Source organism: Thalassophryne amazonica, chromosome 6 (assembly GCF_902500255.1).
Source record: "Thalassophryne amazonica chromosome 6, fThaAma1.1, whole genome shotgun sequence".
NCBI lineage: Eukaryota > Metazoa > Chordata > Actinopteri > Batrachoidiformes > Batrachoididae > Thalassophryne > Thalassophryne amazonica.
In genome coordinates, this window is record NC_047108.1 from 19,160,876 (window position 1) to 19,177,706 (window position 16,831).

At 42.1% G+C, this 16,831-nt stretch overlaps 1 protein-coding gene across 2 annotated transcripts in view; it reads left to right on the forward strand.

Annotated features, from left to right (window-relative positions):
• The first annotated feature begins 4,443 nt into the window (after window positions 1-4,443).
• otud5a (OTU deubiquitinase 5a) overlaps window positions 4,444-16,831 on the forward strand; it is a 48,489-nt gene continuing 36,101 nt past the window's right edge. Inside the window, exons 1-2 of one of the 2 annotated variants that reach the window (XM_034171865.1) lie at window positions 4,444-5,281; window positions 14,277-14,370. In XM_034171865.1, the coding sequence (XP_034027756.1) occupies window positions 4,691-5,281; window positions 14,277-14,370 (685 nt within the window). In that variant the 5' untranslated portion in view covers window positions 4,444-4,690. The remainder of the gene's footprint in view (window positions 5,282-14,276; window positions 14,371-16,831) is intronic. The other variant, XM_034171866.1, reaches the window with a different exon arrangement.

Below are 16,831 nucleotides of genomic sequence, written 5' to 3' on the forward strand. Positions count from 1 at the left end.
ATATTTCTTTTCTGTGGGGAAATTGTGTAGAGTGAATGGAGGTTTACAACCACATTTCTTCTTCTTTCCGTCTTTGGGTGGACTCAGCGGAGCCTTGCAATCGTGTGTTTTCAGCCACCTTTCAAGCCTATAAATCCTGTTTGAGCATTTGAAAACAGCACAATGCGCACCTGTCATTATTGTATGTGTCGCTTAAGGCTTTAAGCCTTTGAAACAATCCCTGTAAGCTTTAACTTTCACAGTCCGCTAACGCTACCATATATGAAATTCAATGGTAGCAGTGTGTGTTTGGTAGCTGGAATTTTTGACCCCGTTTGATCCATGCATGCGCAGATGCGTTGTGCACTTTGCTTATTATAGAAACACAACCAAGATAAAATAAACACAGGAATGAAACAATGAGGCTAGACCATAACAACTCGGACATGAAACAGTGACAAAGAACCAAAGACAGACACGGACACAGACAGTCAAAACAGACATAACAGCTCACAGATGTAGACACTGACAACACTAGGAACAGGAAGAAAGTTAACAAAACATACAACCCCAATTCCAATGAAGTTGGGACGTTGTGAAAAATGTAAATAAAAACAGAATACAATGATTTGCAAATCCTCTTCAACCTATATTCAATTGAATACACCACAAAGACAAGATATTTAATGTTCAAACTGATAAACTTTATTGTTTTTGTGCAAATATTTGCTCATTTTGAAATGGATGCCTGAAACACATTTCAAAAAAGCTGGGACAGTGGTATGTTTACCACAGTGTTACATCACCTTACCTTCTGACAACACTCAATAAGCGTTTGGGAACTGAGGACACTAATTGTGAGTGTCATGATCGGGTATAAAAGGAGCATCCCCAAAAGGCTCAGCTATTCACAAGAAAAGATGGGGCAAGGATAACTACTTTGTGAACAACTGCGTGAAAAATAGATTAAGAACAATGTTTCTCAACATTCAGTTGCAAGGAATTTAGGGATTCCATCATCTACAGTCCATAATATAATCAGAAGATTCAGAGAAACTGGAGTACTTTCTACATGTAAGTGGCAAGGCCGAAAACTAACATTGAATGCCCATGACCTTCGATACCTCAGGCGGCACTGCATTAAAAACCGACATCATTGTGTAAAAGGATCTCACCACGTGGGCTCAGGAACACTTCAGAAAACCATTACCAGTTAACACAGTTCGTCACTACATCTACAAGTGCAAGTTAAAAACTCTACCATGCAAAGCAAAAGCCATATATCAACAACATCCAGAACTGACTTCGCCTTCTCTGGGCCCGAGCTCATTTGAAATGGACAGACGCAAAGTGGAAAAGTGTGCTGTGGTCTGATGAGTCCACATTTCAAATTGTTTTTGGAAATCATGGACGTCATGTCCTCAAGACAATAAAAGAGGAAAAAGACCATCCAGATTGTTACCAGTGCAAAGTTCAAAAGCCAGCATCTGTGATGGTATGGGGGTGTGTTAGTGGCCATGACATGGACAACTTACACATCTGTGATGGCACCATCAATGCTGAAAGGTACATCCAGGTTTTGGAGCAACACATGCTGCCATCCAAGCAACGTCTTTTTCAGGGACGTCCCTGCTTATTTCAGCAAGACAATGCCAAGACACATTCTGCACGTGTTACAACAGCGTGGCTTCGTAGTAAAAGAGTGCGGGTACTAGACTGGTCTGCCTGCAGTCCAGACCTGTCGCCCACTGAAAATGTGTGGCACATTATGAAGTGCAAAATACGACAACGGAGACCCCAGACTGTTGAACAACTGAAGTCATACATCAAGCAAGAATGGGAAAGAAGTCCACCTACAAAGCTTCAACAATTAGTGTCCTCAGTTCCCAAACACTTAGAGTGTTATTAGAAGGAAAGGTGATGTACACAGTGGTAAACATACCACTGTCCCAGCTTTTTTGAAAGTGGCAGGCATCCATTTCAAAATGAGCAAATAATTGCACAAAAACAATAAAATGTATCAGTTTGAACATTAAATATCTTGTCTTTGTGGTGTATTCAATTGAATATAGGTTGAAGAGGATTTGCAAATCATTGTATTCTGTTTTTATTTACATTTTTCACAACATCCCAGCTTCACTGGAATTGGGGTTGTACAAACAAACTAAGATCACCAAAATAAAACAGGAAGAATTAGCTACCACAAACACAGAAACACAACCAAAATAAAATAAACACAAGAATGAAACAATGAGACCAGACCACAACAACTTGGACAATAAACTGCCAAACAGTGACAGAAATAACCAAAGACAGACACGGACACAGACAGTCAAAAAGTAAGTCCCTTGGGCTGCTCCCTTGTTTGCACTCGGGGTCACCACAGCAAATCCAAGGTGGATCTGCATGTTGATTTGGCACAGGTTTTACGCCGGATGCCCTTCCTGACGCAACTCCACATTACATGGAGAAATGTGGCAGGGGTGGGATTTGAACCCAGAACCTTCCGAACTGAAACCAAGCACATTAACCACTTGGCCACCACCCCTGCGGACACAGTCAAAACAGACATAAAAACACAGACTTAGACACTGGCAACACTAGAAACAGTCACCAGGGGGAGTCAGAAGACAAGAACCAAAACAGAAATAAACCTCCTAAATGCAAAACCAAGGACAGGCACAAGGGGGAGGCAGAAAAAAACATGACAGGCAGACAGGGACAAAACATGAAGAACACCACATAAGAGCATAGACAATAAGGTCAAGACCCCAGACACACACCAGAAGACTATTAACACAGGATGAACAAACCACTGACACAGACAGGGGATGCACACCGAGAAGACCAACAACAGGACACATAGAACACATCACAATGCAGTAATTACAAAGCAGTCCTGCCCCTTGTCAGTACAAATTAATATCAGCTATTTCAGTTCCAACTGATGGCCTATTAAAAGGTGTCTCATGACTGAGGTGTCACAGAAAAAACATCTCATGATGGGTCAAAGCAAAGAACTCTCTCAAGATCTTCACAACCTTATTGTTGCAAAACAAACTGATGGCACTGGTTACAGAAGGATTTCTAAACTTCTGAATGTTCCAGTGAGCACTGTGGGGCCATAAACCAAAAGTGGAAAGAACATCATGTCACCATAAACTAGCCACGACCAGGTGCTCCTAATAAGATTTCTCACAGGGGACTGAAAAGAATTATCAGATGAGTTGTCCAAGAGCCAAGGATCAGCTGTGGAGAGCTCCAGAAAGACCTAGAAGTAGCAGGTGAAAACGGTTTCAAAGGAAACTATAAATGATGCACAGAACCACCACGGCCTGTGCGCATGCTCATCACACAAGACTCTACTGCTGAAGAAAAAGCATGTTGAAGCTCGTTTAAAATTTGCTGCACAACTTTTAGATGAACCTGTCTGTGAAATACTGGGAGAAGATAGTCTGGAAAGATGAGACCAGAACTGAACTCTTTGGATGCCATAATACACATCACATTTGGAGGTCAAATGGCCCCAAAAACACCAGACCAACTGTGAAGTCTGGAGGTGGGACATCATGGTGTGGGGCTGTTTATCACCATCCGGTACTGACAAACTTCATATAATTGAAGGAAGGATGAAAAGTAACATGTACCATCCCATTTTTGTTAAAAATCTACCAGGATGATGAAGATGAAACGAGGGTGGACATTTCAGTGAGACAATTATCCCAAACACACAGACAAGAAAGCTCTCAGCTGGTCTCAGAGAATGAAAATAAAGCTGCTAGAATGTTCCAGCCAATCAGCTGACTGGAATCCCCCCCCCCCCCCCCAAAAAAAAACTATGGAAAGGACTAGATAAGACAGAACTTTATTGATCTCACAGAGGACAAATTCACAAACCTGACTGACTAAAGGTCAGAGGTCATAGAAGAGGTCCACAGAACCTCAAAGTTTGAAGACTGTGTTGAAGAATGGACCAAAATCACACCTGATCAATGCATGAGACTAGTTTCTCCACACAGGAGATGTCTTGGAGCTTCATTACCAACAAAGGCTTTTGTCCAAAATATTAAATAGATTTCAGTGAGCGTGTTCAGTACTTCCCCCTGTCATTACATTTTATTACACATAATTTATGGACATTTATGGTTTGATTTCTTTGTATGTGTGGCTTATTTGTGTTGTTACCGACACTTGGTGAAAAATTTCATGTCAATAACGCCTCTTAGAAATATATTTACTGAAAAAAGGTGGCGTGTTCTACTGATATTACTATAGCTGAGAAAAACACAAAAAGATCCCAAAACAGGTGCTTGTTTACACTGTGGTCATAAAATATGTGATATAAATTAAATCATCCTGACATAAGTGAGAATGAGTTTGAAATTGTTTAGTGAAATAAGACGAACTTTGACGAAGGGAGGAAATAAGGCGCAGTCAGCGTGATGACGTCTCGGGAATACGTCAGTTTGTGTTGATGTTTGATGGAGTGGAGGAGGCTGCTGCTGGATGCAGACGCTGTTTTTGTTCAAACAAACCGTCCAAAAAAACGCTCAGGGGCCCTTCTGTCGTCTGCTACGGTTCGGTAAGAACCTCAGCTCGGTGAGTGGAGCTAAACGGCCGGGCCGGAGGGCGAACAAACCGAAGCATTTGATCCTGAAAGGCAGGACTCGTCAGCCCGCCGACCCCCTCCCTGACAGCCGCACGGACAGCCATGACGATCCTGCCCAAGAAGAAGCCCAGCGCCGGTGTCGGCGTCTCGGACCACGCCGATGACAGCGACCGCCGGAGCGGCTCCGACCCGCACCAGCACCCGCACCCGCACGCAGGGCGGACCGGCGCCAGACCGAGGGCTTCCCCTCCGCCGTGGTCCTATCAGTCCGCCCCGCCGTCCGTCAGGGAGGACCGGCGGAACATCGAGGCGAGCTCCCGGCCGCAGCAGGCCTCTCCGCCGCCCGTCAGCTCCGTCTCCCCTGTGGGACCGGGCGACGGCAGGGACAGCAGCGGCGGCATGGTGGCAGGGGCCCGCGGGGAGCTGGTCGTGTCAGCCGGTGTGGTTAGCTGCGGCGGAGGCATCGGGAGCTGCTGCTCCGGGCCCGGACTGAGCAAGAGGCGGCGGCAGGCAGGCACCTGCTCCGGCGGGGTGGTGGCGGCTCTGGCCGGCGGAGGCCAGCCCGGTGTGACCGGGCCGGGAGGGGTAGTGGGTTCTAACCAGGAAACAGAAGAGGGAGCCGGTAACAACAGCGAGGACGAGTACGAGAACGCCGCCCGGCTGCAGTCCGTGGACCCGGCTACCGTGGAGCAGGTACTCGGCTAAGGCTAGCTAAGCTAAGGCTAATGTGGCTACAAACAGTGAAAGTGTTAGCATGATGTACGCGATAATTATATCACGATAGACGATAAACGTCACATTTTGACTGAGTCCACGAAGAAACATGTTGGAAATATGTTCATAAACCACCACGCCAGATACGCGTATTATGGAGATTTTATTTTCTGATGCCTAAGTTAGCGTGTAGTTAGCTTCCCTCAGGGTTTAGTGAAGGAGTCGAACCATCAGCCAGATGCAGTCGGACAAATGTCCATCAAAGTCCATAAATATAAAGTTTGGACCTAAAATGGTCTATAGTAATTGTAAATTGAAGTAAGGTGGATGGATTAAAAGAATCCTTTTCAGGAGGAAAAACATCAATCCACACAGAGGAATGAATACAGAGATCCACAACGAGTTTAACAAAATTATACAGTAATACAGAAAACTGCACCTATTGTTATGAGGGTGAGACTCCATAGCCGCTAAATGCCTACGGAATCACTTCATTGTTTTTTTTAACATACCCAACATCATGGTTTAGCTCAACCCAAACTGCAAACTGAACTGTCAGTTCGGAGTTTGTCAGTAGCCTCCTCTTCAGTTTTAATGCTGTGATGTCCCTCTTTATATTGCAACTAGCTGACTTACCTGTTCTGTTCGCGGGTAATAGAGATTAATTTTAGCCATGTCATTGTATATTTCATGTCCTTTTAGTTAAGGTGCAGTAAGTTGCATTGTGCTGTGTGTATGTTGTCATCATTAATTTTCATTAGAGAAATTTGTGACATTCATGAGACTCAAGTGAATGATCACTGCAACGCTCTGGAAGCCGTACACGGCAGGTACAATTTAATTGAAAAAACATGCGCTTTAACTCGCCCGCGGTGTGTGCTAGCCTGTTCAGATTGTAATTAAAGTGCACCCTAGTCTGCAGCTACTACATAGTAGTAAGCAAGTAAAGTGTGATGTTGCTACCTGACCTGGGTACCACGTGAACTGTGAAAATAAGGGCCCTGCTGACCTCCCCCTTGGTGCCCCCGTCACCATAGCAAGTTTGGTGTGATTGTTTAATTACTGTGGTTGTGCATAGCAAACACACACACACACACACAGTCAGCCTTATATATTAGATTATCACAGCAGTTTGTTATTGGATGCAAAGTGGAAGAATATAGAAAACAAGAGATTCAGGGCCCAGTGAGGACCTCCTACTCATAACTTCTGACCTTAATGATAATCCCTAATCATAACTACCATCACCTACGTTTCCGGGTGCAGCTGGTAACAGGTTACAGGATCTGCCTCCTCACATCTTAAAGGGCATATTTCAGTCCAGTCAACACTATCTTTTAATTAATAATTTCTTCTAACTCGTTAAATTGTGTGGCCGCTGATGTAGCTGATAAAAGTACAATAAACCAGAGTGCATCTGAAAAATTCCCCACAGATTAATAGCCATTTTGACCCAGAGTCATGACCTAACATCAGGCGAGGACTTGTAGCTGCCTGAAGGTCACTCCACCTGTGTCCAGGTACAGTCCACTTCATGACCTGCAGGACACCAGGACACACAGTCAGTCCAGGTTGTTTTTTGTCTACAAATGTAATATGACTTTACTTTGGGCTTCCAAGTCAAATTCTTTCATTTTTCGATCAACACATGTCCGTCTCCACTGCTTTGTAACTTGCACTCAGAAAACAAAACAAACCACTGTGTTCGTCTCAGTAAAGCCCCTTTCACACCGGGGCTGCTTCGTGTTGCTTCCTGTGGCGTCATGACGACGTAGGAATGTCTGCGTCAGGTGCGCACAGCAGGGGGGCAGAGAGGAGGTGAGGACGCAATCTGCAGGTTCTCTGCATAGAGAAATCATAGTGCACAGTTTGGCTGCAGACAGACTGTGCACTGGGAAGCGCAGTCATAATCCCACAGATGGTCACTGGTTCTATTGGCTCCTCAGTCATGCACATACAATACACCAAATCGTGATGAAATTTACGTTTTACAAGATGTGCGTTCACGTTTTGGGAGATATTTTGCAGTATTCACATTTTATAATTCGTAATTCACGGATAATTTACAATTTGCATCTGATTCATGTGTTGGGGTTTCACAGGATTAAATAGATCCTGCCACTTTGCCTGGTCTGGAGCAGGCTAGCTGCACAGAGTACATCTCCACCGTGTCTTATGCCATAACACGTACCACTTTCCCACTTTTGTGCAGCCAGATCATGAATACATCGAGCCAGGATAACCACGAAATCCCGGCTTAATCCCTTATCCTGCTTTCGTGCAATGGGTCCCTGGAATTGTATCATGTGACATGTACAAAAACAACAATAGAATGTTTGCAGTAAAACTTTAGCCCAACTGCTTCGTCAACAGAAGACTTCCTAGGGATGTCACAGAGTGTACCACAGTGTTACAGGCTCTGCTGAAATGCAAGGCGTGACCAAAGAATGTCACAGGTTGTGATGGGGGGGGGGGATTTTTTGACCAGTTTGAAAAATCAGGCAGGGTAAAAATGATGACGGAATATCCAGGTTCACAGTAGAACCCTCCTGGACCCCGCATGCTTTTATGGTAGGCAAGACAAGGTCTCAGATTGTGAAATTCTGGGTGCACGTCCATGAATGTGAGCTGTATTATGAATGTGAGGAGGGTTTGCTGCCAAACACTCTTCAGCTGTGTGTGTGTGTGTGTGTAAATTTGTAACTTTAATCTCAGAATTTCTGAGGGTGTATTTGTGACAAATTTATGACATTATATTCTCAGACATTATATATATATATTTTAAAGTTTTTTTTAATCTAAGTTTCTTTGTGTAGCGATGCGCAAGTTGGTTTTTCACCTGTTCTCTTGATGATACATGAGTGATTGGTTTATTTCATGTTATGGTCAACAATAAGCCCATTCTGAACTGCAGTGCTGTGAAATAGTTTGTGAAGCCCTTCAGCTTTTACATGTTTGAAATTTGTTAGGACATCAAAAAAAAAAAAAAAAAAAACAGACTTTAATGCCCTTTAAACTCACAGTGAAAAGTAATCTCTACTTCATGAATTAAAAGAAATAAAAGATGTAAAAGCCAAAATGATGGTGTGAGTAAGTTCGTGTTCTAGTTAATGTAACATATATAAACCATCACTTTTACAGCCAGTTTTCTTCACACAAGTCAGGGGATGGCTACATGAACATTTCCAAGTTACTGAATATGTCTTGGACTTTATTTACATCAGTTATGAAGAAATACAAACAGAATGGCACTCTTTGGAAAATCTCTGTGGAGTGGACAGTTCTCAAAAACTAAGTGACTGTGCAAGAAGGAAAAGAGTGAGGAAAGCCACCAAGACACCCAGTCAACCCAGAAGAAGTTATAGGCTTCTGTGGCTGTGATTGGAGAAACTGTACACAGTCCATGTTTTGCATTTTGCATCACCACTCAATCGCTTCATCATGAAAAATTTTCTTTCAACAAAACAGATCAAATCTAGGCTTTCATGTCCGATGTGCCTTCTGGCAAATTGTAGTTGAACTTTCCACTTTTTAAAAAAAAATTCCTTCTTGATACCACTTCATCATGAAGCTGTATAACTGGTGATGCAAAATCTGTCCCCTGACATGTTTGAAGAAGATGGGAGGTAAAAGTGACGGTTTTTATCTGTTATACTAAAGGATGCACACCATCATTTTGACTTTTTGATTTTTTTCTTTTTATTCATGATGCCGAGAGTAATTCTCACTGTGAGTTTAAAGGGCATCGTTTTAGAAATTTTTATATAAAAAGGCTGATATTTTTTCTTTTTTTGTGTGTGTGTATTTTGATGTCCTAAAAATTTCAAAGATGTACATAAAAGCTGATGGGCTTCACAAACATTTTTTTTAGCACTCTCTGGGTTGATTTTAGGTGCTGTGCAGATAGTAAGGTGGAGTTGGACACACCCCAAATGAACTTGGGTTATGTGTTTTAGACCGTGAGCTCCATGTGGTTAGGATGGACCCGTGTGCCTGCGCTCCAGCAGACATGATGTTTAATAACTTAAAGGCACTGCCAATTAGAGCTGAAACAACTAATCGATTAAAATCAATTATTAAAATAGTTGTCAACTAATTTAGTCATCGATTAGTTGCTAAATAACTTTGTTTTACCACAAATGTTTCGTTTCTTCCATATAATCAACCGAGCTTTGCTTTGAATCTTGAACCAATGGAGTGCTTTGAGCTGCTGCTTCGTTGGTTTCATTTGTTTTATTTCACTTTATCTTAATTTTTCCCCATGAAAACCCTAAAGAGCATATGTCTGTGAGAATATTTACCTTTTTTATGTTAAACTGACCTGTTATGGTCTTCTGAAACAGTTGATGTATTTTATGCTAATGCCGATGCTAACGCATTAGCATGTCTATGGCGTTTTCAGTGTTACAGTTAGCATTAAGCTGCTGGCATTTCAGCATGTTTGTGCATTTGTTTTCTGTATAATAATTAATGGCTCAGCGTTTGCTGTCATAAAAAAGTCAAATGTATTACAAATTATAATATTTTTAAATTTATTTTTATTTATATATTAATAATAATATCAACAATAATAATAGTAATGATAACTAATAATGCTACAATACAATTTTAGAGAAAGCGACATGAGTCACGTGTCATTGTGAAATGACCACATAGTTTACAAGTTATATAGAGAATGTTGCACATATAATGAGTCAGGCTACAGTTTTTGATTTAGGTTGTATGGTTAACTGGTTATTCTTATTGCTCATTTGCAGCAACAAAAATACCTCTTTTTTCACCGTATATTTTATAATGTTTATATGTTTCAATGTTTTATGACAACTCAACACTTTGATAAAGCAATGCCATTTGAAATAATTATTTTTGTTCTTTATTATAAACTGTTTTATTCTTTATTATTTTATATTTCAACAGCCAAGGGACATTTGACAATTTGTTTTTTCAAGTATTTTAAGTTTTCAAATAATGTTCTGTTGTTAAATAAAGTGATGGAGAGAAAAATTGCTTCCCTGGCACATTTTTAAAAAATTCCCCGCTAATCCGATTAATTGATTAATCGTGTCGAAACCCCATCAGACTCATCGATGATCCAAATAATCATTTGTTGCAGCCCTACTGCCAATATTCCTGCTTATATTCAGCGAGTACTCACAGATCTGGGAGGCGGTCAGTGATTGACTCGGTGGGTCTAAAGACAGGCAATCCTTCAGAGAGCAGTCCAGGTGATGACCCTGTCCTTTACAGAGGGACAACAAGTCCTGACTTCCAGCTTTTTAGCAGGATAAATGTCTCCCAGATGGAAACAGACGGCAGAACAAGTTCGGCTCTGACAGCTCAGATCCCTGCAGCCGTGCTACTGCCTTTGTGATGTCACTGTTATATGACTGTAAGCAGCATAAAAATCCAAATTAGAGAACCTTTTTCAGAAATGATGCTAAGAGAGCATGGCAGGGGTTCAGGCAATTACAGGAAGCAAGACATATCTCATGGCAGCAGAAAACCGACTTTAAATGGCCAATGACTTGAATTATTTTTCTTGTAGATGTAAGATTCATGATTTCACAGTTGAACATGGATTGGTTTATAAAGAAATCAGTAATATGAAGTGTGTGGACATTGACATTCCTATAGATGATGTTAAGTCTTGCTTTAGTTATGTGAACCCCTGTAAAGATGGGGGGACTGATGGTATTAGCAGCAGGACATTAAGGGTGTGTGCATATCAGCTGGCACAGTCCTTTCAAAGGCAGTTCCAGCTGTCAGTAGACATTTGTGTAGTTCCTTGTTTATGGCCCAGTCAAACGGCACACAACGATTCCTGAACGAAGGGAAAAAGTAAAAAAATGTCACAATTCGTTGAGAAAAAGTGGACGAAACAGCTTTTATCACCGAACAGTCTGCGAAGCAAGACCGCAAAAGGGACGAAAGAGGAACTTAACAAAACCGAACCTCACAACGCTTTAATGAAACGTGCATGGAGCCACAGCTGGAGCAGTGTGCATCTGCATCTCTGCGTTCCAGGACTCGGCGCTGGGTCCTGGAGAAACTGCAAACAGAATCTGTGGAGATCTGTGTGCACGTTGGTGGACTACCTGCTCCTCATCCAGAACAAAAGAGGGATCATCTCCATCATTATCAGAACCCTCACTGTCTGTCGACACGCTGCGCGCGCCGTCTTCCTCCAATTAAAAAAAAAAAAGAAAAAAAGTGTGCCATGGTCACTGCTGTATCACAGTATTATGTTCTAAGCCATATATTTATTTATAACAGAAAACTGTCAAAAGGGAGAATAAATATGTGTAAAGATGATTGAATATATCAGAGCAGTAAGGTTGAAGATGCACTGCTGACCTTCACAAACGACATGTATGAGCACCAAGAACAGACGAATAGTCTGCTCAAGATTGTGTTCATAGATTTCAGCAGTGCCTTCAATACATACCAACCCCACCTGATGGTACCCAAACGGGTACACCTTGGGCTTAACCCAAGATTACTTTAGTGAATCTTTGACTTTTTGATGAACTGTAGTCAACAAGCCAAATTTAACTTGTGTGTCTCATCATTAAAAGCTATAAACAGGTGTGTGTGTGTGTGGGGGGGGGGGGGGGGGTGTTCTGTCCCCTATTCTGTGCACCTTATACACCAATAACTGCAGAGTGACCTCCTCAGGCCACACTTATTTTAAATATGCAGACGATGCAGCATTAGTAAATTTTGTAAAGTCTAATACTGCACTCTTAGAGGTTTTTGAGAGGGAGGTGCAGGATTTTATTAAATGGGGTACAGATAATTTCCTTGTGGTTAATGTGAAGAAAACAAAGGAGGTGAGAGAGAGAGTTCAATAAAAAGGGAGTTATAGTTTCACCCTCAGATGGTGCAGTGGTGGAGCAGGTCACAACATGCACACGTAGACAACAAACTGACATTTAATGAATGTGCACAAAATAAGTCCAAAAAGTTGCAGAAGAGGAAGCTCAGTCATTTTAGAACAGACAGCTGTGTTCTTCAGATGTTATATGAAGCTCTCTTACAGAGTGTTTTATCATTTGGCCTTATTTGTGCATTTGGTAAGGAGCACGTTAAGGACCAGAAGAAAATACAGGGAATAGTCAGAACAGCAATAAGATCATTGGAGTTGATCAGGTATCTGCCTCTCAGTTCCACAGTGACCTCCATCTAAAAAGGACAGAACAATTCTAAATGATTCAACCCGCCCTCGTCATCATAATATCTTAAGAAGCAACAGGTCAAGGGTCAGATTCCTGCAACGGAACATCAAGACCACAATGTTACAGCAAGTCTTTAGTGCCTACAGCAAACAGATTGTATAACAGTAGATTTAAAACTCTTATTAGGTATTTTTAACTATGAGCATACTGTATATTTTAGTACTCAACCATTTTATTTATTCACACATACTTGTCATGTTTTTTTTAATGTTTTTGTCTGTTTTTGTTTTTATTTTAATGTCTTGTGGATCCCAACACATGCGTGTAAATCAAGGACTATTTGTATATCAACCTTTGTGCATTTGCAGGTATTAATGAGACAAATTTAACTCCATAAATAAGTGTCTTTTTACTTAAAGTATGAGAGTTTGGGGTTTGTTTATTTTTTATTATTATTATTATTATTATTATTATTATTATTATAGTACATGTTAGTTCAGGAGTGTTGTTAGTGTTATAGATTTGTTGTGTCTTTATAGGAAGGTAGTTAGTTTAGTGAAGAGTTATGTTGTGACCATGAGTGAAAAGAACTTTGCAATTTACCTCTTCCAGCCACTGTCTGGGCTGCTGTATGTTGAAAGTAAATGACGTTTTTTTTTCCACTAGTGGCAGCAGCCAGCAACTGGCCCACCCCACCCCACTTCTGCTGGGGGAGGGCTGAATTCCTTACAGCATCTTGGCTGTTGCAAAACATGCAGCAGACAAGAATTAATATTTGGTTTTAGGGTTTGCAAATGTTTTTGACCGTTTGGTCTTACTCACTATGCCAGCGAAGCAATATTAGCAGACTGAAAGTTAGTGGAACTAAATTTAGTGAAAGCTAATTAATCTGCTGATGATTTTCAAAATTATCTGAAAAGCTAATCCGCTAACGAAAAAAGATAGCTTCGCTAATTAGCAGTTAGCGGAATAGTGGAACTGTGCCCACCACTGTCTACAACATTCTATGGAAAAAATGTGAGGATAATAAGGGGTTTAAAAAAAATAAATCTCTTTGGAATCCTTCATGTTGCTCCTTCCACTGTCCATGTGACTGGTCTGTTCACTTCATGATGCAGGAAATCCAGATCTTTGCTCATGAGAAAGTCACATGTGGGCAGTTGCAGAGAAACACTGTCCCCTTCAGATGGGGAGATGGATTGTGATTGATGCTGATTGTTGAAGTGATTTCTCCTGCCAAGTTGGAACATGTTGTGGCAGCTCTGCTCCCTGCTCCCTGACATTGTTCTTGTCACAGGATTAGAATCGGGGGCGTGTCCTTTATTGATAAGCAGGTAGTTGGAGGTGGAGCTTTACTCGTTGTCTGCTGTTTCTGTCTGTCATGTTTGACATATGCACATCAACTAACACCACCGAGTCGGTGTGTTTATCAGTGGGACATCTGACAGAGTTAGTGACAAATTGATCTTTTTTGCCTCATTAGATTTAGAAAGTGAACCAGTTTATACAGAGTAAATTCATCAACCCTAAACCTGTAAGAACTAGTCCCAGCTCAGGAGTCTGAAACAGGAATCCTGGTGATCATGACCTTTGTGTCTGCAAAACCTTTTTCATCTGATTTCCAAAAACAAAACATTCATGAAGATGAAGAAGCTGTGAAATATTCATGTTGATCAGGAGCCATATCTGGATTAGTGATTGTTAATTTGTTCTAATGTAAACCCTGATGACTGGATGTGAGCCCGTGGAGGAACCATAGTGTTGTTTGTTGTTCTGGTTCTGATTGTGTGTTTGTGCAGCAGGAGCACTGGTTTGAGAAGGCGCTGAGGGAGAAGAAAGGCTTCGTCATCAAGAAGATGAAGGAGGATGGAGCCTGTCTCTTTCGAGCTGTGGGTAAGATCACTTGTCCTCCGTCACGCACGACAACTACAGCCACTTGCCACTGGTGACCGTGCACATTCTGCCGATATAACAGCGGTGACATGTCAGCATGGCGGCGTGGACATGTTCCCAGTGAACTCCCGCTGCTGAACCAATTAATCAAATGACAAATAAATTCTGTAAACTGACTGTCGGTGTGAATGAGTTTATCTGTCTGTATGTGGCCCTGAGATAGACCGGCGTTCTGTCCAGGGTAAACACCGTCTCCCATCCATGACTGCTGGGATAGGCTCCACCTCCCCTGTGACCCTTAATTGGAGTAAGCCGTATAGAAAAGGAATGAGTGAATGACAAACTGCAAATTTCCTTCAAATAATACGAGGGTAGGCTGAAAAGTTCTAAGGCTCCCCATGAAGGAGTAATGCATTAACTGCATTATAGTGAGCCTTAAGCCTCGGTCCCACCAAATAATGAAGGCTGAAGAAGGAGCCACGCATGGGTGTGGGGTGATTATTTGAAGAATGACCCAAGTTTTCATCTATCACGTATCCACTATGAAGGTGCCACTATGTGCCTCTCTGTACCCTGCATGTGCCACGTAGCAGCCTCTAGTGAGCCACGACTGACCTGTCATTACAGCCTCAAATGGCTTGCATCAGCCACACTAAGCCACGTAGTGCCATGATAGCGCCATGATAACGCCATGTTGGCGCACGTTTAGGCATGAGTTTGGTCCAAATCTCCAGCCCTCCCACACCTGGTCTCTTTAAAGTGTGGGTTTTCAGTTCACAGATTCACAGCAGCATTTAAAGATGTCCCTTCTTTTTTTTTTTTTTTTTAAACGCAGTCCAAAAATAGACACTCCATCACAGTTCCGCAGTTGTGCGCTGTGCGCCAGGCTGCTGTCCACCTGTAATGCACCAGACCAGCTAGACCCAAACCACGGGTTCCTGGAGAGCCGCCTCTGTGCTCCTCGCTGGCTCCGCGGCTCTCTGGGTTTTTTTTTTTTTTTTTTTTTGCGGCTTTAAACACACAAATCTTTATGTTTGTCTGTTTGCGTGCAAAATCGCTCTTTTGCGCGCACGCTGCTGTTGTCCTTTCATGGACAGCTGCCTCTCTGCTCTTTCTGGCTTCCTTTCCATCCGTGGCTTGCTGGCTTTATTTTTTCCCTGGCTTTAAACACAATCATTTTTACAACGTGAATCCACTTTTGACTTTGTGTTCGTCTGTTTATTTCTGCAAAAGCACTCTTTTGCACGCGGTGCCGTTCTGCATACAGAATGAGGTGGCCGTTTTATTATATACACCTGTGGATCATTTTCAATATATATATATATTTCTTTATTTCTTCCGCAGCTTACAAGTCACCATGATACAACTTTTAATTTTGTGTTATGTCTTCAAAATCGGTCTTTTGTGTGCTCTCCACCTGTGTTGCCGCACAGCTCCTGCTCTTAGCTGCTCCACTGGAGTTATTATCTTCCATGGCTTTAAACACACATCCACTTTCACTCAGTCACCCAAATTTTAACTTTGTGTTCGTCCAATATTGACTGAAATATCACTCTTTTGTGAGGTGGCATTCTGGCTAAATGCTCGTTTGAAGCGTGATGATGAGTCACTGCCTCATTGCGCACACACAGCGGAGCTCATGTGATCCATTAATTCCAGAAGTGATTAGAGGTATTTTCGGCATCCAAGGTTTGACAGAAAATGATTAATCCACTACAAAATAATTATTTTATATAGAGTCCAGCACACAGAGCCGGTGGAATTGTGTGCGCAAAGGAGGAGAGCCGCTCCAAAAATAGCCTCTCAGGTCCTGCCTCAGTGCGCACACACAGCGGAGCTCATGTGATCCATTAACAAGATATTAACATACTTTTACATACAACAGACATCAACATACAGACATACTTTTACAGCTAGGAACTGTTTTATCAAGCTATAAAAAACATTAAAAATAATTACCTTAAGCTGTTCAAAATACATCCCACATGGAACAGGAAAGAGAGGAAAAGTGTCCAGATGAAACAGTCCTCTGTGATGCCAGAAGTGATTAGAAGTGTTTTCAACATCCAAAGTTTGGCAGAAAATGATTAATCCACTACAAAATATATAGAGTCCAGCGCACAGAGCAGGTGCAGTTGTTTGCGCAAGAGGAGGAGCCGCACCAAAAATAGCCTCTCAGGTCCTGCGAAGGTGCCAGGTGCACGGATAATGGACTTTTTGCAGACTCGTAAGCACCACGCAAATGCCTCTAAGCCGTGGCAGTAACTCGAACACAAACGGCGCCACGCTGTTGTTGCTGAATTTTGAACATCTTGAAATTAGCGCCACGCTCAGAGAGGAGCCTCGTTAACTGAAGATAATGCCTCTGAGAGCCACTCTGAGCCACTATACTGCCACGATAGTTCACGAAACAAAAAAAAAAAAAACAGGGTGCGTGGCTCCTTCTTCACTCCTTCACTCG